Here is an 18,808-nt window from a genome sequence, read left to right as displayed (position 1 = left end):
TGTTCCTTCCTTCCTTCTTTCCTTCCTTCATTCGTTCCTTTCTTCTTTCCTTCCCTTCCTTTCCTCTCCTCCTTCCTTCCTTCCTGCTCTGATACAGGGGCCTTGGGCCTTGCTATGTAGCCCAGGCTATCCTCAAACTTGAGATCCTCGTGTTTCAGCCTCCTTCTAGGGGTCTGCTCCCAAAGAATTAAGATCATCATTTTGCCCTGTGTGCCAACAGATGCTTGTAATCTCAGCATTTAATTCTGAGATTTAAATGTAATTTGGTAATAGTTACCCACATTGTTTCCCCTAGCTCCCCATCTCCTAACACTGTGCCATCTTCTTCTTATTCCTCTTTGTCTTCCTCTTCTTCTTAGTTTTTAACCCACTGAGTTCCATACATGCTGCCTGTATACTCATGATTGTGGGACCATTTATGGGTGTATGGTTGACTTTCCAGAAGCCATCAGCTGTCAATACCTCCTCAGTTCAGGATAGAGGCATATGATCCCCTCACAGATCCATGCTTGAATGGTGAATGGCTTGCTCTTGCATGGACAGCCACAGCTGCTGAGTTCATGAGTGCAGAGGTTCTATAATATTGAGAACACACTGTTTCACCCTGGTCCTCCCTGGTCTCTGCTCTTCCAACCTTTCTGTCCCTTCTTCCACAGCGGTCCCCAAGCTTTGGGTATGTGTGATATAGGTATCTCACTTGTGAGTCTCTGCAGTTACACGGGTAGTAAGTCCCTGTACTAACTACAGTCCACTGATGAGGTCCAAGATCTGCACCAATCTATACATAAAAAGATACTGTTTCCATTTATCAGACTAGTAAGAGTGAGCCTTAAACCAACTCAGCAAGTGTTTGGTTAACCCAGCATTGTTGTGCCACTTTGTACCGATGGGCATGTTGGTATGATGTTATGTTGGTTATTCCTGAAGTTCATAGGGTACACAGATGGGTAAAAATGTTGACTAAAACTTCCTCCAGTAACCACACAGCGCTGATGATGTGCAAACCAGCCACAATGAAGGAAGCTTCCTATGTACCCCAAGTTGATTAATCATGTCCTGTGGCCAAAGTGTGTATATCTCAAGCAATGGTGGCTTACTATAAAGTTCTGGTCGGCAACCAAGCTCACTGACAGTAGCCTGCTTGTTTTGGGGTTGTGTGTATATGACATTCCCAACTAACAATTCAAGATATGGTAACCCACACCTGGCACTGAGCTTTTTATTTGGCGACCTATGGCTTCTGGGATGAGCATAACCCTCTGTATAGGATAATGCCAATTAAACCCTTTCATATAAATATACAGGTGATACAAAATGGAAAAGCTGAATGATGGGGAGGTAGGTTTAGAGAGAGGGATGAGAAGGTATGGCAGAGGATATGGTGGGAGGGTAAATAACACTAAACATGTTTGAACAACCCACATGGAGACTTACTTTTGTTATACACATACTCATACACACACACAGTCACTCATACACACACACATTAATACAACACACATATTCATATATGCATACTCATACACATACAGTCACTCATATTTATATACAAACTAACAACACATATACTCACACACAGTCACTCATATGCACACAATAACAAGACACATACTCTTACACACAGTCACTCATATACACACACACTATCATAACACGTGTGCTCAAACACATACTCACCCATGTACAGGCAGTCACTCATATGCACACATACTCACACATACATACACTTACTCACAGACACAGTCATATACACACTTATTCAACACACACACACAGTCACACACACACAAAGGATTTCAAATTTTTAATTCTAAAGTTTAAGAAAGACCTCTAGATAAAAATATAGTTGTTTAAATTTAAGAAGTATTCTTGGAAATGACATTTGTTCTGTTTTTCTTTGCTTTCATAAGTACCTTGATCATATTAGAAAGGTTGTTTAATTAAACCTTATTAAATAGATGAATTTAAAATATCTTATGTTTTCCTGTCTCTCCTTATTAACACACAGACATATTCCATGCCAAAAATGTGATTTTATGTCTAGAATTACATACGACACTGAAAGTCTGAATTTCGTTGCTGTTAAAAAAAATCCCACAGCTGTCTGTGCAAAGGTATTTGCTGATGTCCTGGCCAGACTCCAGTGTACTCGATAACAGCCTGCTTTGCATACCTCACCTCCCATGTCTCTTATGAAGGCATTCTTCTTTGCTTCCTTCCTGTTCTAAAGCACCATGAAACATTGCTGAGTTTATTGAACATTTTTTCCACATCCTGTTCAGCAGCAAAGAATAAGTGAGCGGGACCGATCCGTGCGTTATACACATGCTGCAGTTTTGTTGAAGGCATGATCTGAAGGTTATCTCACAGCTCATTTGTTCAATGGGTACTCTTTCAGGATAGTGGAACAGAATGGTATTTAGTCAATGTCAGATAACCTGTTTCTCGTGAATTCACCTCAGAGTCCAATTTTATAAAATGCACCAGATGTATCACTCTATGGCCAAAACAGTCATTAAGGGCCATTCAGTGGTCCTTACAGGTGCCCCTTCTAATGTGAGGAAGGATGCACTCAGTGCAACGAGTCTTGATTTGTACTTGGCGCTAACTCAGCTCAAGCGCACACATTAGTTCTGCTTTTGACAATTTGATGCAGATTACTTTAAAGCAGTTCAGGACAGTGATGGGAGAACCTGGAAAGAGAATACTGTGGTTCATCTGAGTATAATTACTAATCCAATTTCTGTTGCATCTCCCAACAGGAAACGAGATTTCTTACTTTTATTCAGAAAACAACTTCAAGGCTTTGAATGTGTATGTGTATACTGGCCTTTTTTTTTTTTTGCACACAAAATCATTTAGAATTGATTTGTCTTAAATTGAGAACACAATTTCTAAAGGAGATCGAGTTCAGTTTAAGCCGAGAGGAAATTTGTGACAGCTGTATCTGGAGGCCCAGCACTCTGCTGTTTGTTACTGTTAACCTGGCAGTCTCTCCAGGTTGCCACTTAAACCAGGTCCCTTCCTGTTTTCACCCCTGTGGGCTCTCCTGGAGTTCTAGGGTCTCTCTCTTTTCTCCAGATACTGAGAACATTTCCTGCCATTCTGTGTGTTATTCACTCGGGCCATCGCCATCTCAGATGCTAGTTCAGACCTCTTTTAAGATGCTGGTTATTTTTCTAAGTTACAACTAGAATCTGGCGTTTAATTTGCCCAGCCCCATTTGGATCATAGTACTTGGAGTCGCAGCTAATGTTTGGATGCTGTTCATCACTTTCACCTTGTTTGCAACTATCAGCATAATGTTGAGAGAGAAAACATAAACCTTGATTGCAGCCTTGAAATCAAGCAGACCCCCAGGAGGCAGCAGTAAGGAAGAGGTTGTCATTATCAAGAAACTGCTCCAAGCGAAGGGCAAACACTCCAAGGGCCAGAAATCTGTGTGTGTGGAAAGGAAAAAGGAAGTGAGGAACTGGATATTGATCTTGCCAAATGAAGCAATGTAAGAAATTGTTGCATTGTGAATTTCTTTCCATTATTTTCTCAAGTAGGTCCAGCAACTCAGATTAGGAGAACAAAGGCTGAGATGCTGGGACAAAATGCAACGCCTTTGATAAAGCCCCAGGAAGCAGGAAATAGCACAACTATTGAGAAGGTTGAGAAGGGGGAAGGTCCTTCTTAGGGTTTAAGTTTTTTTTTTTTTTTTTTTTTTTTTTTTTTTAATCAAAAGGGGTCTTCAGAATCATGACATGTATCTTCTATTTTTTGTAATTCTACCATAATGGTTTGTTTATAAAAAAATAAATTGTGTGGAAATTAAAGTATTGGGTATACCAATCATTTACTCAAAGGATAAAACATTGAGGTTACATTGGACATGTGATGTCTTCAGTTGACAAATCTGTTATCACTTTGCTTGGCTTAGCAAGGAGTCCTGAGAATGACTTATGGTGAAAATGTAAATGTTAGGCTTTCAAACTTTGGTTTAACCTTCATTATTTTTTCTCTCTTCTTTCCTCTTGTCTTTCAGTACTTTTGAGAGGCTACTAAGATGTTCACTGAGTCCATCTTCTCTAAGTGCCAACACAAGAGGACATAAATATGATTTAGCAACCAGACTCATGGGGCATATGCTATTGCAGGTTCATGGCATTATGGCCGGTTAAGAGCCTGGGTGGTTGTTTCATCATCTAAACGTTAATTGTCTCTTTAATCAGTTCTGTTTATTTCAGGAAGCTGTTGAAGGCTCAAAGCAGGATAGACAATGTTATGTTCTCTTTTGAGTTGTAAAATACTTGCAAACATAGTTGTAGGTAGTACCTTATATGATTCAACACAGGAATGCATTGCAAATTTGATGTATGGACTTTAAAAGAAACTCACATTTAAAAAGATCTTTATCAAGATATCTCTTTCATTGCTCTCCTGCTCCATTCCTCTCCTCCCTCATGCACCCTGTCCCCTCCTGTTTTCATCCCTTCTCCCTCTCCTTTACTCTACCCCTTACCCTCGGTTTATCCAGGAGATCTCATCTAATTTCCTTTCCCAGGGGATCCATGTGTCTCTCTTAGGATCCTCCTTGTTACCTAACTTCTCTGGAGCTAGTGATTGTAGTCTGGTTATCCTCTGCTTTACACCTAATATCCACTTATGAGTAAGTACATATTGTGTTTGTCTTTTTGAGTATGTGTTTCCTTACTCAGGATGTTTTTTTCTAGTTGCATCCATCCACTTGCCTGCAAATTTCATGATGTCATTATTTCTTACAACTGAGTAATATTCCATTATGTAAATGTACCACATTTTCTTTATCCATTCTTCAGTTGAGGGGCACCTAGATTGTTTCCAGGTTCTAGCTGTTATGAATAATGCTGCTATGAACATATTTGAGTAGTGACCTTGTGGTATGATTGAACATCCTTTGGGTATATACCCAAGAGTGGTATCCCTGGGTCTTTAGGTAGATTGGCTTCCAATTTTCTGAGAAACTGCCATTCTGATTTCCGTGGTTGTACAAGTTTGCAGTCCCACCAGCAGTGGAAGAGTGTTTGCCTGACTCTATATCCTCTCCAATATCTGCTGTCCCATGAACTCTAGACCAACAGCTGTGGAGCCTTCATAGGACTGAACTAGGCCCTATGTATGTGGAAGATAGTTGGGAAGCTTAGGCTATCTGAGGGCCCCTGGCAGTAGGACCAGGATCTATCCTTGGTGCATGAGTTAACTTGTTGGAGCCCATTCCCTATGAGGGAATGCCATGCTCAGGCTTAATGCAGTGGGGAGGGGCTTGGTCCTTCCCCAACTTAATGTGCCAGACTCCTCATTGGAGCCTTTATCAGATTGGGAGAAGTGAATGTGTGTGTGTGTGTGTGTGTGTGTGTGTGTGTGTGTAAAGGTAACCCGAGGAGGGGTGGGAGAGAGAATTGTTGTTGGACTATAAAATTAAATTTAAAAATAAATTAAAAATTAAAATGATCTTATTTGCTTTCTACAAATTTTCACTTTTTGGATGAAAATTCCTTAGGTTTTTTTTTTTTTTTTTTGTTTTGATTTTGGTGGCCAAGGCATGGTCTTACTCCATAACCCAGACTGTCTTCAAACTTGAGATTTCTTTCTCCAGCCTGCCGAGTCATGAGATTATAAGCATATGCCATCACACTCGGTTCTCTTAGTTCTTTTTCAAATAAAGTATATTTTTAGAAACTCAGTTAGAGCTCCTACATGATCTTTCTCATAATCATGTTTGTGTACTCACTGCATTGTAGTATATTATAATTCTATATTTTACTTTTCCTGCTAGATTGTGAAGACTTCGAGGGCAAAGTCTGTGTTTGTCAACTATCTAGAAGGCATTTGAAGTACATTTATTTGAGAAGCAGTTTTCCAGTGAGGTTTCTTTTCCATGTTTTTTTTTTTTTTTTTATGTTTGAATACAACATTTACTAGGCAACAGAGATAGCTTTCTATTGTTTACTAAGAAAATCATGGCACACAATGATGAAGAATTATGGGCATCCAGTTAAGGATTGGATTGGCATTCAATTATGGTTCATCCCATCTACAGTGCAGAGTAAAGGAAGACAATATTAGCAGTGGTACAGTCATTCATAGCACACACATGCTTTGCAAAAGATGGAATGTAGGAAATATTAACTGTCTTTACCTCTCATTTTTGGCACCCAAAGTTTTCACTTTCATCTTCTCTAGACCTCAAAATGTTTTGTTCATAGGATAAAAAGATGAAACTAAGGGACTTTCACACCTTTCCTAGCTCTGTCATTTTCTTGCAAGATTGATGTTTATTTCATTTACTGCTCTGGTTGGGTTAAATTTTCAGTGTAAACCATTATCAATCTACAGAGTAATGCAGAAGATATCTCTGCATTGTGTTAAATACTCACTTTTAGTCTTCCATTGTTTTATTATAGTCAAATTACTGAGATAATATTAAAGGACATTAGTGAAATGTCAAAACATTCACGAGACTGGATTTAAATGAAGCCTTATATAGAGAGATACATGAGTAGATAAAGATTAGGCGAAGGTCTTGGGGATGTTAAGAACTACAACAAACTCATGCTAAGGGATGCTAACAAATTTTGAAATTGGACACCCAGAAAGGAAAGCTTGGGCTGTCTTTGAGAATTCCCATGAAATTTTGTGAATAGTAAAGGACCGCATGCAGGTGGGAAGAGAGGACAAAGTTGTACCTGCTGAATATCATTGAAAACTTGGCAGGAAATGAAGCCAACATGAGTGAAAAGGAAGAGGAAATTGCCAGTGACATACAGATGCAGGACTCTGTTACATGAACAGAAAGACTGGAATGGAAGTGAGTGCTGTAAGGGAGGAGGGCTGGGCTTGCCAATAGTCATATCATTCAGTGTTTTAAAAGCTGGAAAGGATGCTTCCAGCTGGAGGGATATGGCAGCTTGGCAAGCCCTTACCTCTCCTGCGCGTTTCTCATAAATGATAAAAGATTTATCTCGGCTGTCCAGAGTAGTTTGCAAAAATGTTTATTAATGAGCTTTAGAGCAGATTCTGATCTTGGTTGAAAACAGGTGTACATTTGACAGCCTCTGGGCTAATCACTAAACTAAACCAGGGCTAATCAGTCCTCGTACTCAAATAGTACCTCTGACCCCAATTCTTAAGGGAAAACATGTATTAAGACCCCTTTAATTTTTGTAGAATTAGAGGGACTACTTTTGCAAGCTACATTCCTTATTCCTTTCCCCCTTTGTTCTTATATAGTTCCACCCCCACCATCTTCTTTGTATCCCTTTCTACATTCTAGAATGACTTTAGAAGTATGCCATGCAGGAACATATAAGATTGGCTTGACACTGCTGTTGACAATTCATCTGTCAGGGTGTAACTGTCTGGCATGCCCAGTCACTGTTTTGCATTCCTTTGCAAAGTATGCCTTTGTTTAGTCTTGAGGGAATAGGCTTCCCTCATTTTTCCATACACTCAGAACATGGCTAATGGCCACTGTGCTTTGTATGGAATGCAGATGTTTGCATTTTCACACGGTTTAGCCAATCAGTTCTCCAATCCTTTTGCAAACTGCAAGGTGTCTAATCTACAAGGAAGGTTCAAGATATTTTTCTCATGCCATTTCTAAGAAAAATTACCTAGGTCATGGCAGAGAAATTGTGCTCCTTTCCAATTCATCTCATTCATTTTTCAAATTCTACAGTCTGCTTTCAAGCCATATGTAGTATGTTATAGAAGGCCTGGCTAATTAGCAATTATTATTTGAAGTATAAAATCCAATATGCTTTTGAAGCAAGACCATCTTTTATAAAAGCTAATTATCAAGAATCTTTTTAATTTTGTGTTGCTATTACATGCTATAATTTTGAGTGCATCCTAGATCTTCCTTACATAAAATAGAAAATTTTAGTATGCTCTAGGAGTTTAAATGTTATATGTTTCTGCATGATATGTAGATGAATTATAATACTAAAATACATGGATGATGTCTCACAAAGGAGAATGGTATCTCTACATGGACACTTTCAATATTTTAAAAGTTTTTAAATTATGAATAATAAAGTTTAGGTACTGAAAATATTTTTTACAAGTATGTTGCATTTGCCAAAAATGTGCATATATGTATGTGTACATCTGTGTGCATGTATGTATGTACATGTATGTTTATAATAATCTTAATAGAAGCTGATATCTGGGTTGCTTGTTTTCATTTGATTTAAACCACAAGTCATACTCTGCATGGGAAGCAGTAGCCCTGACTTGCTCCTATTAGAAGTGGTGGCTTGTTCCATACCTCAAGGAAATCTTGGAGGGAACACAGCTCTGAAGGTAACTGTGATCCAAGTTGGCTTAGGAGAATGGTGATAACAAGACCTAGCTATCCCACCCATAGGAAAAGAGATTGTAAGGACTATTCTTCTATTCTTGCATGGCTAATGCCTTTGTACCTGTGCCTCTTGACATTATTAAGAAATCCTGTGGGTTGGGTGGTGAATGCTCATTTTTCTTTTCTTTTCTCTTTTTTTGTTTATCAGTGTATTTTATTTTGAATTGCAATGGATTTTTCTCTATAATGTAGAAAACTGAATTACAGGATTGATGTGTGATTGATTCATTTAGGTATTAACAGCCGTGTATGTGCTCAATATTTTCTGACTGACAAAATTAAGAACTAGGTCTGAGATCTTGTGCTAGTTCTTATCCCCCCTTCCATTTCCTAAGGTTAAAAATTTACAGTTTATACATGCATAATTCATAGTAGATTATGAACTATCTCTTGGTAGCTATAAAATGAGTCTTAAACATTTTGCCTATTATTAGTCAATGATTATTTAGGACATGGAAAAAAGACATTTGCAAACATAGTAAATTATTTAATGTTACTGGTGACATTTTATTTATCCATGATCCCCACTTATGTCTCCACAGAAATTGGTCCAGTGACAATTACCACAGATCCCAAAAAATTTCAGTATGAACTCAGAGAACTCTATGTCCAGGTGAGTGAGATGGAAAACCATGTGTCTTTGGCTGACTTCTCTTATTTTTAAAATCTGAAGGAAGTAATCGTTCTTTCAGGGGACTCAAGAAATATGTCTGTTATGAGTATGTTTTTCCTGCCGGCCTGGACCCAGAGCCGCACCAGCCCCAAATAATACACAGAGACTCTGTATTTGATATAATTCTGTTGGCCAGTTACTAGTTTCTTATTGGCTAGCTCTGTCTTAAATATTAACCCATTTCTATTAATGTAAGTATTTCCATGACTTATCTTACCAGAGAGAGACCATGGCATTCTTCTCTCTCAGTCCTCCATCTTGACTCCTCCCTACTACTTCCTTGAATCCTCCTGGTCTCCTGGTCCTGCCTACCTTGCTTTCCTATTGGCCAACAGTGCTTTATTCATTAACCAATAAGAGAAACATATTTACAGAATGGCATCTCCCATCACATGTCCTTTCCCCATCCATGTCTGAAATGAATCAATAGATACAGAATATGATATCAATACATACAGAATACTTAAAGCCACCTGTGACCTGCAACAGTGGAGCTGAGCACTTCTGTCAGAGTCTATCTTCTTTATAGAAACCAGTTGCTGAACCCTGTCCTAGAAAAGTCCCTTCCCTTTGAAACGCAAGAAACAGTTAATAATTCTTTCTCACAACATAAAAAATGTATAACTGAGGTAACTGTGATTCTCCTTCCTCTAAATTGTCCATTTAGACTTTTTTTGTGTAAATACTACATGTTTAATAGGAAGGGCCAGTGGCATTCACTTAAGTATCACTCTGAAAGTACAACTTGGAGAATGACTTTGTGTGTATTATCCCCTTTGTGCTGCTTTGAGATTATCCCTCAATCCATTCATTAAAAAGACTTTACTTCGGTGAGGCTTATTTTACTATATTTTCTTAGGGGCTTCTGCTGGTCTCATCTACAGATGTTTTTTATCACGTTCCACCATTCGTCTAACGTCTAGCTTGTTCATAGCTTTCTCTCAGGGCGATTGGCATGCCCAGTGACTTTAGTGTGTGTGTGGTACTATCCTATTCTATTTAAATAGCACCACCTCACTCCTTGGCCCAAGAGCCCATCTCGGTGGACATTCCTCCCTGAATTTTAGTCCTGAATTCCCACAAACATCCTGAACCTACCCACTGTTTTCAAGTCTTCCCTTTCCCAAATAACTAATTCAGGCATCCTAGTCTCCATCAACACAGGGTCACAGAGATACTGATGCAGTTTCTTATGCTAGCTATATTTCTGTAGATCCCCAGGAACTTCAGTCAAGTGGCTCATATGCTTTCTTCTAGGCCATCAGGTCTTTTCAGTTTTTCACTTCTGCCAATCTAATTCAGAGACTTATCATTTTTAAAACATTGTTTTGTCTTCCCTGTGCAGTGCTTTTCTGTTCCAAAGGCAAAACCTCATTTCTAAGAGACTTGGCTATCAGTTGCCAAGGGCTATGAAAGTCCCACACAGGGGACAATACACCACCTGCTCTATGGTAAAGAGGTATTGAGATACAAGTAAGTCTGGAGGACAGTGCAGGACTCTCTGGAGAAATCACATTCAAGAGAAGGCGTTGAGTATTTTAAGGACTGTAAACTCTGCTAAGGGAGTGCAGGAAGTGGATTTAAAGACAGGAAATGCTGTGCAAAGAGAACAGCTAAGCTACAGCCCCAGGAGGAGAGTGAGGATACAGAGACGGGAGGATCTAGGCAAGTTCCTCGAGGCAGAACCCAGAGTCGAGGGGGAAGCATCATCCCAGAAAGGGATGAGAGGAAGAGGGTCCTCAGACATGTCAACCCACAGGGAGTATTTGATGAAGCCCAGTAGTAGGACATGATGAACCCATAATTACCTTTCTTGCTTTCTCACAGTTTTATGGTGTTTCTTTAGGCAGTTCAACCTCCTGCTCCTTTTACTGTCAATTTAAAATTTTACTCACTCTCCTTACACCTTTATCCGATAACTACTATAAATCCTACAATAGTTGCTATTCCAGCAAGTGTTCTACTCAAAGCAGGTGACTGACTTCAGTTTCATGTACAGGCACATAGAAATGAAGCCTTTGGTTTCTTTTTTTTTTTTTTTTAATGTATGAATTTCTTTTTTTTACTTATAATTTTTTTATTTAATTTTATATAACAAAGTCCAATTAAATGAAAACAAACATTTATACACAATATTTGGGAATTTGGGCGTCGTTCTTTCCAAACTACTTCCTGCTGGTAAGGGGCGCTGTCTTGGGGGATTCGAAGAAGATTCAGATATCCTAGCTGTAGTCTGTAGGGCTGTTTTGTCCAGCTGTTTTGAATGTAGGATCAGCTTGTACTCTGTTTCAGGCGGTCTGGCGTGATCAAACCACATTAGTCTGGAAGGAATCCACATCTTTTCATTTTCTGTGGAAACAAAAATAGAAATCCTTTTCTCCAGTAACTTGTTCTTCAAGTTAAATTTTGGAGTCAGAGCATTTTCTTTTAATTTATTATTTTACATGTCGATCCCAGTTCCCTCTCCCTCCCTCCCTCCCCGCCAGCCCTTCCTCCCTCCTTCCCTCCCTTTTACCCTCTCTGCCCTCTCACATGCACTCTAAACACCCTCCCCTCCCATCCCTCCACGACAATTCCATATGTAGGGGAATGCCATCCAGTTGGGGTCATGTAGATGTGACAGGTCCTGTGAAGTAGGGACTAGGGCTTCTCTCCTGTCTCTAGAATAAGACAGTTATCCCTCCATGGGGGATATGTTTGCAAAGTCCTTTTGTGCACCAGGGATACATCCTGGCTCCACTGTCTGAGGTCTCTTAGACTTCTCAGACCTTCTGGCTGAGACCCATATTCAGGGGGGTCTGAGTCAGTCCCCTGCTGGCTTCCCAGCTATCAGTCTAGTGGCCCTTAGCTCCTCCTTGTTCAGGTAAGCTGTCTCTATGTACTTCTACCGCATGGTCTTGTCCTCTCCATCTGCTTCTGGGTTCTAGTTCGACTCAGTGTTTATGTATGGGTGTTTGCTCCTATTTTCAACAGGCATTAGTTGAGGGCTCCATGGAGAAGTTAGTTGTTGATCTCACTCTCCGGGAAGGGCATTTATGATAGTCTTTCCATGGAAGCTGAGATTGTTAGTTGGGAGCAGTCTTGTAGTTCTCTCGACCTTTCTTTGTGTTCAACTTCATCTTCAAACCAATATTGGCTCCTTCTTTTATGTTCTCTCTGTCTCTGTCTCTCTCTCTCTTTCCTATCTTCCATTCCTAACCAGGCTCAATCCTCCTGGTCGCACCTGCCTTCCTCTCCTCCCCCTCATTTTCTCCTACTTCTCTCTCCATTTGCTGTCCTCCCCCACTTCACCTGAGCTCTGGGGGACTTGTCCCTTCCCAGTTCTGTGAGGGACTTTATATGAATCTCTTAGAATACACCTTGTATCCTAGTTCCTCTGGTGATGTGAATTATAGAAGCCTTTGGTTTCTATGTCCTTTATAATATTGTCCCTTTCCTCCTCCTCGATGCTTCCTTTTGCCTCATCCATTTTCCTATTCTTCTTCCCACCTTTCCTGTGAAACTTCTTGGGAACTCCTCTGATCTTCAAATTGACCAGCAAATATTGGGGTTATTCTCATTTTTATGACCCCTCCTTGGGTAGAATTGTACATGATCACATTCATTTTGAGCCTTAGTCTCTTTTGAGGGACAGCTCCTCATTTTAATCTCTTGGATGTCAAGGTGACTCTTATAAAATGAGATTCATGGAAATTCCTTGTATGGATGTCCAAACCAGGCAGGTCTTTGTCTCCTGTTTGTCACCTTTGCAAATGTTGCTATGGTACGGTGATTAGCTGACCAAGTATTTGATTTGTGGTTAACATACCCCTCACCTACCTCTCAAGCTGACTTCGGTAAAGCCTCCTTCTGAAAATTTTCATTTGTTTATTTAAATGTTGCTATTTTTAATTTTTATCTATCATGTTTTATGTTTTGATTTTATTTTACATTCCAAACACAGTTCTCCTACCCACTCCCCCTCATCTCCCCCATCCCTCCTCCCCTCCCCTCTAGTCCCCCCCCCCCCCAGAGTCCACTCTTCCTCATAGCTTAGGGCTCACATGAGGAGTCAACATAGCCTCCTTGTAAACATCATAGATGTCTTTAAAATCTTTTGAGTTTCTCTCTTCTGACACCATCTGAATCCTGGTGACTTTACTGAACTAATGGAGAAAAGCACCTAAGTCATGGTTTTAGATTTGCTCTGGCTTTTACTTTTCAGTCCTTGAATCTTGTAGATGGAAGTCTCAGAACATACCTCTGAACTTTGACCCCTACTGGGGCTCATCAACTACTCCAGAGGGTTGGAATGTCTGAGACCCCCTCTACCTCTCATCCCTTTCTGGGTCCACTTGTTTCCCAGGCTTTATGATCTGCCTCAAAGGACTTGCCTAGGTCCTTCCCAAATCTGTATCTTCACTCTCCTCCCAGGGCTGTAGCATACGCTGCTCTCTTTGCACAGGAAGTTAAATCCTGTCTTTAAATCCTCTCTCTGCACTCCCATAGCAGAATTTATGACTTTAAAAAATCCTTAGTCTTATCTTGAATGTGATTTGTTTCAGAGAGTCCTGCTCCTGTCTCCCAGGCTTGTTCCTATCTCACTGCCTCTTTGTCATAAAGAAGGTGCCATATTTACATCGAAGGAACATGTTTGTCATCATTATACATCACACATTACCATTAAATCCTCGGAGTGAAATGCCTGACATGCACAGTACGCTCACATAAGAGTGAGAGTGAAGTGATAGAGAGATACAGTAGAATAGGCACATGAGCACAGGGCAAAGCGCAGTTTAAAGTATTGATGTTTAGTTAGATGCTGTGTTAGGTGAACAGCTTGATTGGGGAGGCTAAGGTTGCTTCTCCTTTTAGCATGCTTTGATGTGCATACTGAACTGAGTTGTAGTTAATGAATATGTAAATGTACTTGCACAAGTATCCCTTGAGTAGTCTCACTTTTTAATGAATTTTCTTCTTTGTGTCACCTTTCCTATCAGTAACCCTCCACCCACCTGCCATTATAGCATGTTGCTACAATAGTCATTAACTTGCTACTAAATTCTCATCACTTTTCTCTCCCTTAGAGTGGAAAAATCTTTAGATATTGAGATTCTGCAAGAAAAAAAGTCTTTATAGACTTGTTTATCCTATTAAGGGATTGTGACTTGAGGAATTCCATTTTCTCGGTGGTCTCAGTGTTTAGGGTCACTCATTATACTGTGAACGCCGATGATAAGAACTTTGTAGTTCTCGATGTAACCTGTGCATCGTCTGCAGGATGCACCAGGGTAGTAGGATGTGGCTTACATGGCTGTTACATGAAGGAATGGCACTTCTTTTTAAGAAATCTTCACTAACAGCAACACTACATCAAAATGATTTAAACTCACCTGTGCAAAGATATCTCAAAAGCCCAATCTCGGCTTTTAATATTCTGTAGAGACACAGAGAGGCCACTGTAAGGGAGCTTTCAAGCTGAGGACCTATCAGGAAGAGATTTAATGTGTTCACTTTCTCTTCTGTAAGAATGCAGCTGAACTATACTCACAAAAGTCTGAACAGACTGAAAATAACCACATTGCAAAGAAGACCTGGCACTGCACTGCAGTTTCCTGCCTCTCCCTGTTTGCAGTTTGAAGGATCTTCAGGGAGTGTCTGTATCCTCCCATTGCCATTTGTCTCCAGGGCGAAGGAAGGATCCTGCTTCCTGACTCACACCCTGCTTGACTGTCTTGGCAGTGTTCTTCCCAACACCCTCTGGGATTGAATCTGATGCAGCCAGTATCTAGGGTAGTTTGATTTTTACCTCCATTCAAAAAACAAAAAACAAACAAACAATCGCCCCCCCCCCAAAAAAAAACCACCAAAATACTCTTGGAACTGTAGCTGGTTCATGTCTCTGGATATTAGCTTTGGGTGAGGCACATCTTATTATTATTATTATTTATTTCTGGTTTGTTTTGGCTTGTGTTGTCATAAAATCCACAAGGGCTCAATTAGATTATCTTGTTGAGAAAGAAATCAGATATTTAGTTTTTCTCTTCATTCATCACTGAGTGCTATTGCAAGCATCAAGGACACTATGGTGGTATTTTAATTAGAAAATTTCTAGCAAATATTTCTGTTTTTTTTTTAAGTTAAGGCAAAAAAAAATCATATGAAGTAAGGGCCAAGTTAAAAACCAAAAAAAAAAAAAAAAAAAACAAAAAAAAAAAAAAAAACCAAAAAACAAAAACAAAACAAAAACAAAACAAAAAAAAAAAAAAAAAAAAAACCAAAAACCAAACTGACAACTCTAGTCTGCATTAGTGCTTCAATCTACAAAATATATACTGTTTTCTCTTTGTTCTTCGTATGGAGGATATTTTATTGTTTTATAAGTTAGTATGAACAACTAAATATGTTATATATTTTATACAGTTTTCATGTAGGATAATAGATTTTATTTGGGGTATAATTACTTGACTTCTACCACCCCTGCCAAATCACTGGCATTAAGCTAAGCAAGGATTGCTTCATTATTAAACCTAACTTGGACTTGTGGAAAAGTAAACATCTAAAAACATTCCTTTCACATCCACATTGACTTTGAAAATGAGAAAAGGGAATTCAGTTTGAAGTACATTAAATATGTGTCCATTAACACTGCATCTGTCTTAGTTTATTTTCCCATAGAGAAATGGAATAAGAAAACTAATCTAAACATTTCTAAGAAAAATTGACAAAAGTTACTACATTAAAACATTGCACTTTTTGCATTAATTGTATTTCATTCCTTTTTATCTTGTTGACAGAGAAGTAAGTTTAAAGGCAAATGGACTTTCTCTCTGGGGAAAAGGAGGGAAAGACAAATGACAACAAATGGCATTCAGATCACATGGAGCTTGGCAATTAATAACGTTGTAAATATTCAGCGAAGAGTGCTGCCTTGGGTCACATTCTTTATAAGAAATTATAAAGCCTGTTGAGTTTTAGAAAATATTATTGGCACTGTTATGCTTTTAAGCATTTTATCCAAATGTTCTAAAGAACAAAAAGCACATTAGTCAAACATTTGAAATACCAAGAAAAAATTCCACAAAAATAATAACCAAAAGATTGCTACATAATTAAATGGCACTCAAAACTTTCATGTATATTGTGATCCTTTCCAATGCAAAGTTCTCCACAGCACTTACTTTATTGTGTAACATTTAATGGAATATACTTTTAAAGAGCCCAAATGTGTGTGGGACATTCAGAGGATAGAGATGTAAGAAGGTCCGGGTTGGGGAAATGTTTGGTTGTTCCAGAAAAATAGTTGATACTAAAATCTTTTGCCAAAAAGACTATGAAACACTATGGCTAAGTTGACAAATAGTGTTCACTTTTAGGAGAATTTGCTGTGACAGATAGCAAGTGTTTCATATAACTCTTTGTATTCTTAGTCTCACAGCTATGATCAAGTGTATTTCTTATTTCTATTGTAAGATGCAAAAATAAACAAAATAAAATTAAACATGATTCAAAATCAAAAGAGAATGGGCTGTACATTGTCATAGATATAGATATCATATAAATGTCTAGATTTTATTTTTATATTTGGTGTTGTATTTTTTATATTAAAAAGAATTTACTTCTAACATATATTTGGTTTATGGATCTATATATTTACTATATATAATGTACATCAATATATTTACATCTATTGTTATTTATAAAATATATACTCTAAAAGAAGAATGGCCTGTATTTAGTTGTTTAATTAGGGGAAAATAATTTGATTAAAAAGCCCAATTTGTAATGCACGTGTGGGTTTCAGGAGCAGACTGTGGCATCTGATTCAATGTAATGGTGTCTAATGCTGCTGCTACCTGGAGTGTTTTTTAAGGGAAAAAATCTCCACATACTTATGACATTAATTTGCATTAGTTATAGAATGTGTGCCCTAGGGAAAGTTTTGCAAGTTTTCAAAGTCACTACTTCAATTTAAAACTACCCAAATTTTACCATTTCCTCTTACATATGAGTAAATGCCAGTGTTGAGATAACAAGACATGTCTCACTTAGTTCTCCAAATTTTAAGTACTAGGGCTGTTTCATTCATATATTCACATATACATACAATATACATTTATACACATATACATATATTTGAATGCATGTTATTATACACAAATTTTATATATGTATGTATACATATATGGGTATTTGCATGTAACAACAATTAAAGAAAAAAGGTCATTAATTTTTTTTTTAAAGATTAAGTGGGAGGTACATGGGAAGATTTGGAGGGAGGAAAAGGATGTGGAAGTGATATAATATTACTATCTCAAAAAATTATTAACCAAGCCAAACCAAAACAAAACTAGGGGCTTTTAATGCCTAAGCCAGCCCTTCATTGCTCTGTTCCTTTCCTTCCAACTATTGCTTTAAGTAACCTTGTTAAATCTAATCAAATTAACATATTTATTTACATAATTTCTCTTTTATTTTAGTACAAATCAGGAAAGTAGAAAATTAAAGGCAGATGGGGGGGGGTCTATGGTTGACCTTATCCTTATCAAAATGAATTTATTTCTCAATTTTTTAACCTGTATTTCTGCTTCCCAACTGCTCTAAAATTACCGAGCAGAAGGTGCAAATTAATTATAGCTAAGAAGTTATTCTCTTGCCTCAGAAAATTTCTACTGAATTAGAAGGGCCAAGTTTGTTTAAGAGTGATTACAAGTATGCAATGTGATGATGATGATGATGGAAATTTTAGTATTATAGCTTCTTAGAGTTTTTGTTTGAGTTTATGAAAGAGTAGTTCCTTGAGGACTACCATGTGTGGAGAGCACCTGTGAACTGCATGGCCCATTTTTAGCTGCCCATTCTGGTGTCATATTCAGAAATAAATGAACGCTGACTGAATGTCAAAGGACAAAGACTATAGAGGCATACAACTGCCTGTTTGGAAAACTGAATATTCAGATGGCTAGAGGGGGTTGGTGTGGATGGCTATGGGAAGTTTCTTGATCTTTCTTTCAAAGAGTGCCCATGTGAGACTGTTTTTAAGGATAAATACATGATGCACTGCAAAATTGATTTTGAGGCTCCCAGTGAAAGAGTCCCTCCCCAAGGGGTTCTGTTCCACACAGTTATTTATAGAACTGGTTCTGTCTGGTTTTAGATAACTGTTGGTAGTCAAAATGCTTCCTTGCAAAATGTAGGTTTACTAGAGTAAAGTTACAATATCTTTATCTAGTCAAGTAGATATTAAAGAAAATTGAGAAGTTTCTTTTCAGTCTAAATAGATCAGAAGCATTTATTTCTCTAAGAGACCCTTATTTTTATTTCTTGGGTCTTGCAAAAAATTGAAGATTAGTTTTGGAGCCTTGGAATTGAAATTGACTTTGAATATTGTCTTTGCAATTACCTTGTCAGATGTTTGGATCCTTTCCCAAGTGCTATCAGTATACCAGACTCAAAACAGTTCTAACTTGAGATTTTAGTGCTGGCCTTTGTCTGAAGATTACACCTGGGACTTGCATAGAGCAACATCTGGGGGCCTCTGCTAATACTGGAGTCCCGTATCTGCTCTCTGTGGCAGATGCATCACGTTAGTGAATACTGGTCTAGTCATCAGATAAGTCCCTTGGGTTTCCACATATAAACTTTTAAACTAAGGCTTCATCTTTCTTTGTATGTGTTGATTTTTAATAATCTTCATTTGTCTACTGTATTGTATATATGTGGTCTTCCTTTTAGCAGATTCTTTTTTATTGGTTCCTTAATGACCATAA

General features: G+C 38.3%; 1 protein-coding gene across 1 annotated transcript in view; it reads left to right on the top strand.

Moving 5' to 3' along the window:
* Hmcn1 (hemicentin 1) overlaps positions 1–18,808 on the top strand; it is a 429,789-nt gene that overhangs the window by 110,748 nt on the left and 300,233 nt on the right. Inside the window, exon 2 of the mRNA XM_051185954.1 lies at positions 8,929–8,999. Within this exon, the coding sequence (XP_051041911.1) occupies positions 8,929–8,999 (71 nt within the window). The remainder of the gene's footprint in view (positions 1–8,928; positions 9,000–18,808) is intronic.

This window comes from Phodopus roborovskii, unplaced genomic scaffold, assembly GCF_943737965.1.
Source record: "Phodopus roborovskii unplaced genomic scaffold, PHOROB, whole genome shotgun sequence".
NCBI lineage: Eukaryota > Metazoa > Chordata > Mammalia > Rodentia > Cricetidae > Phodopus > Phodopus roborovskii.
Note: the sequence above shows the minus strand (reverse complement) of the source record. Positions and strands in the feature narration are given on the sequence as shown.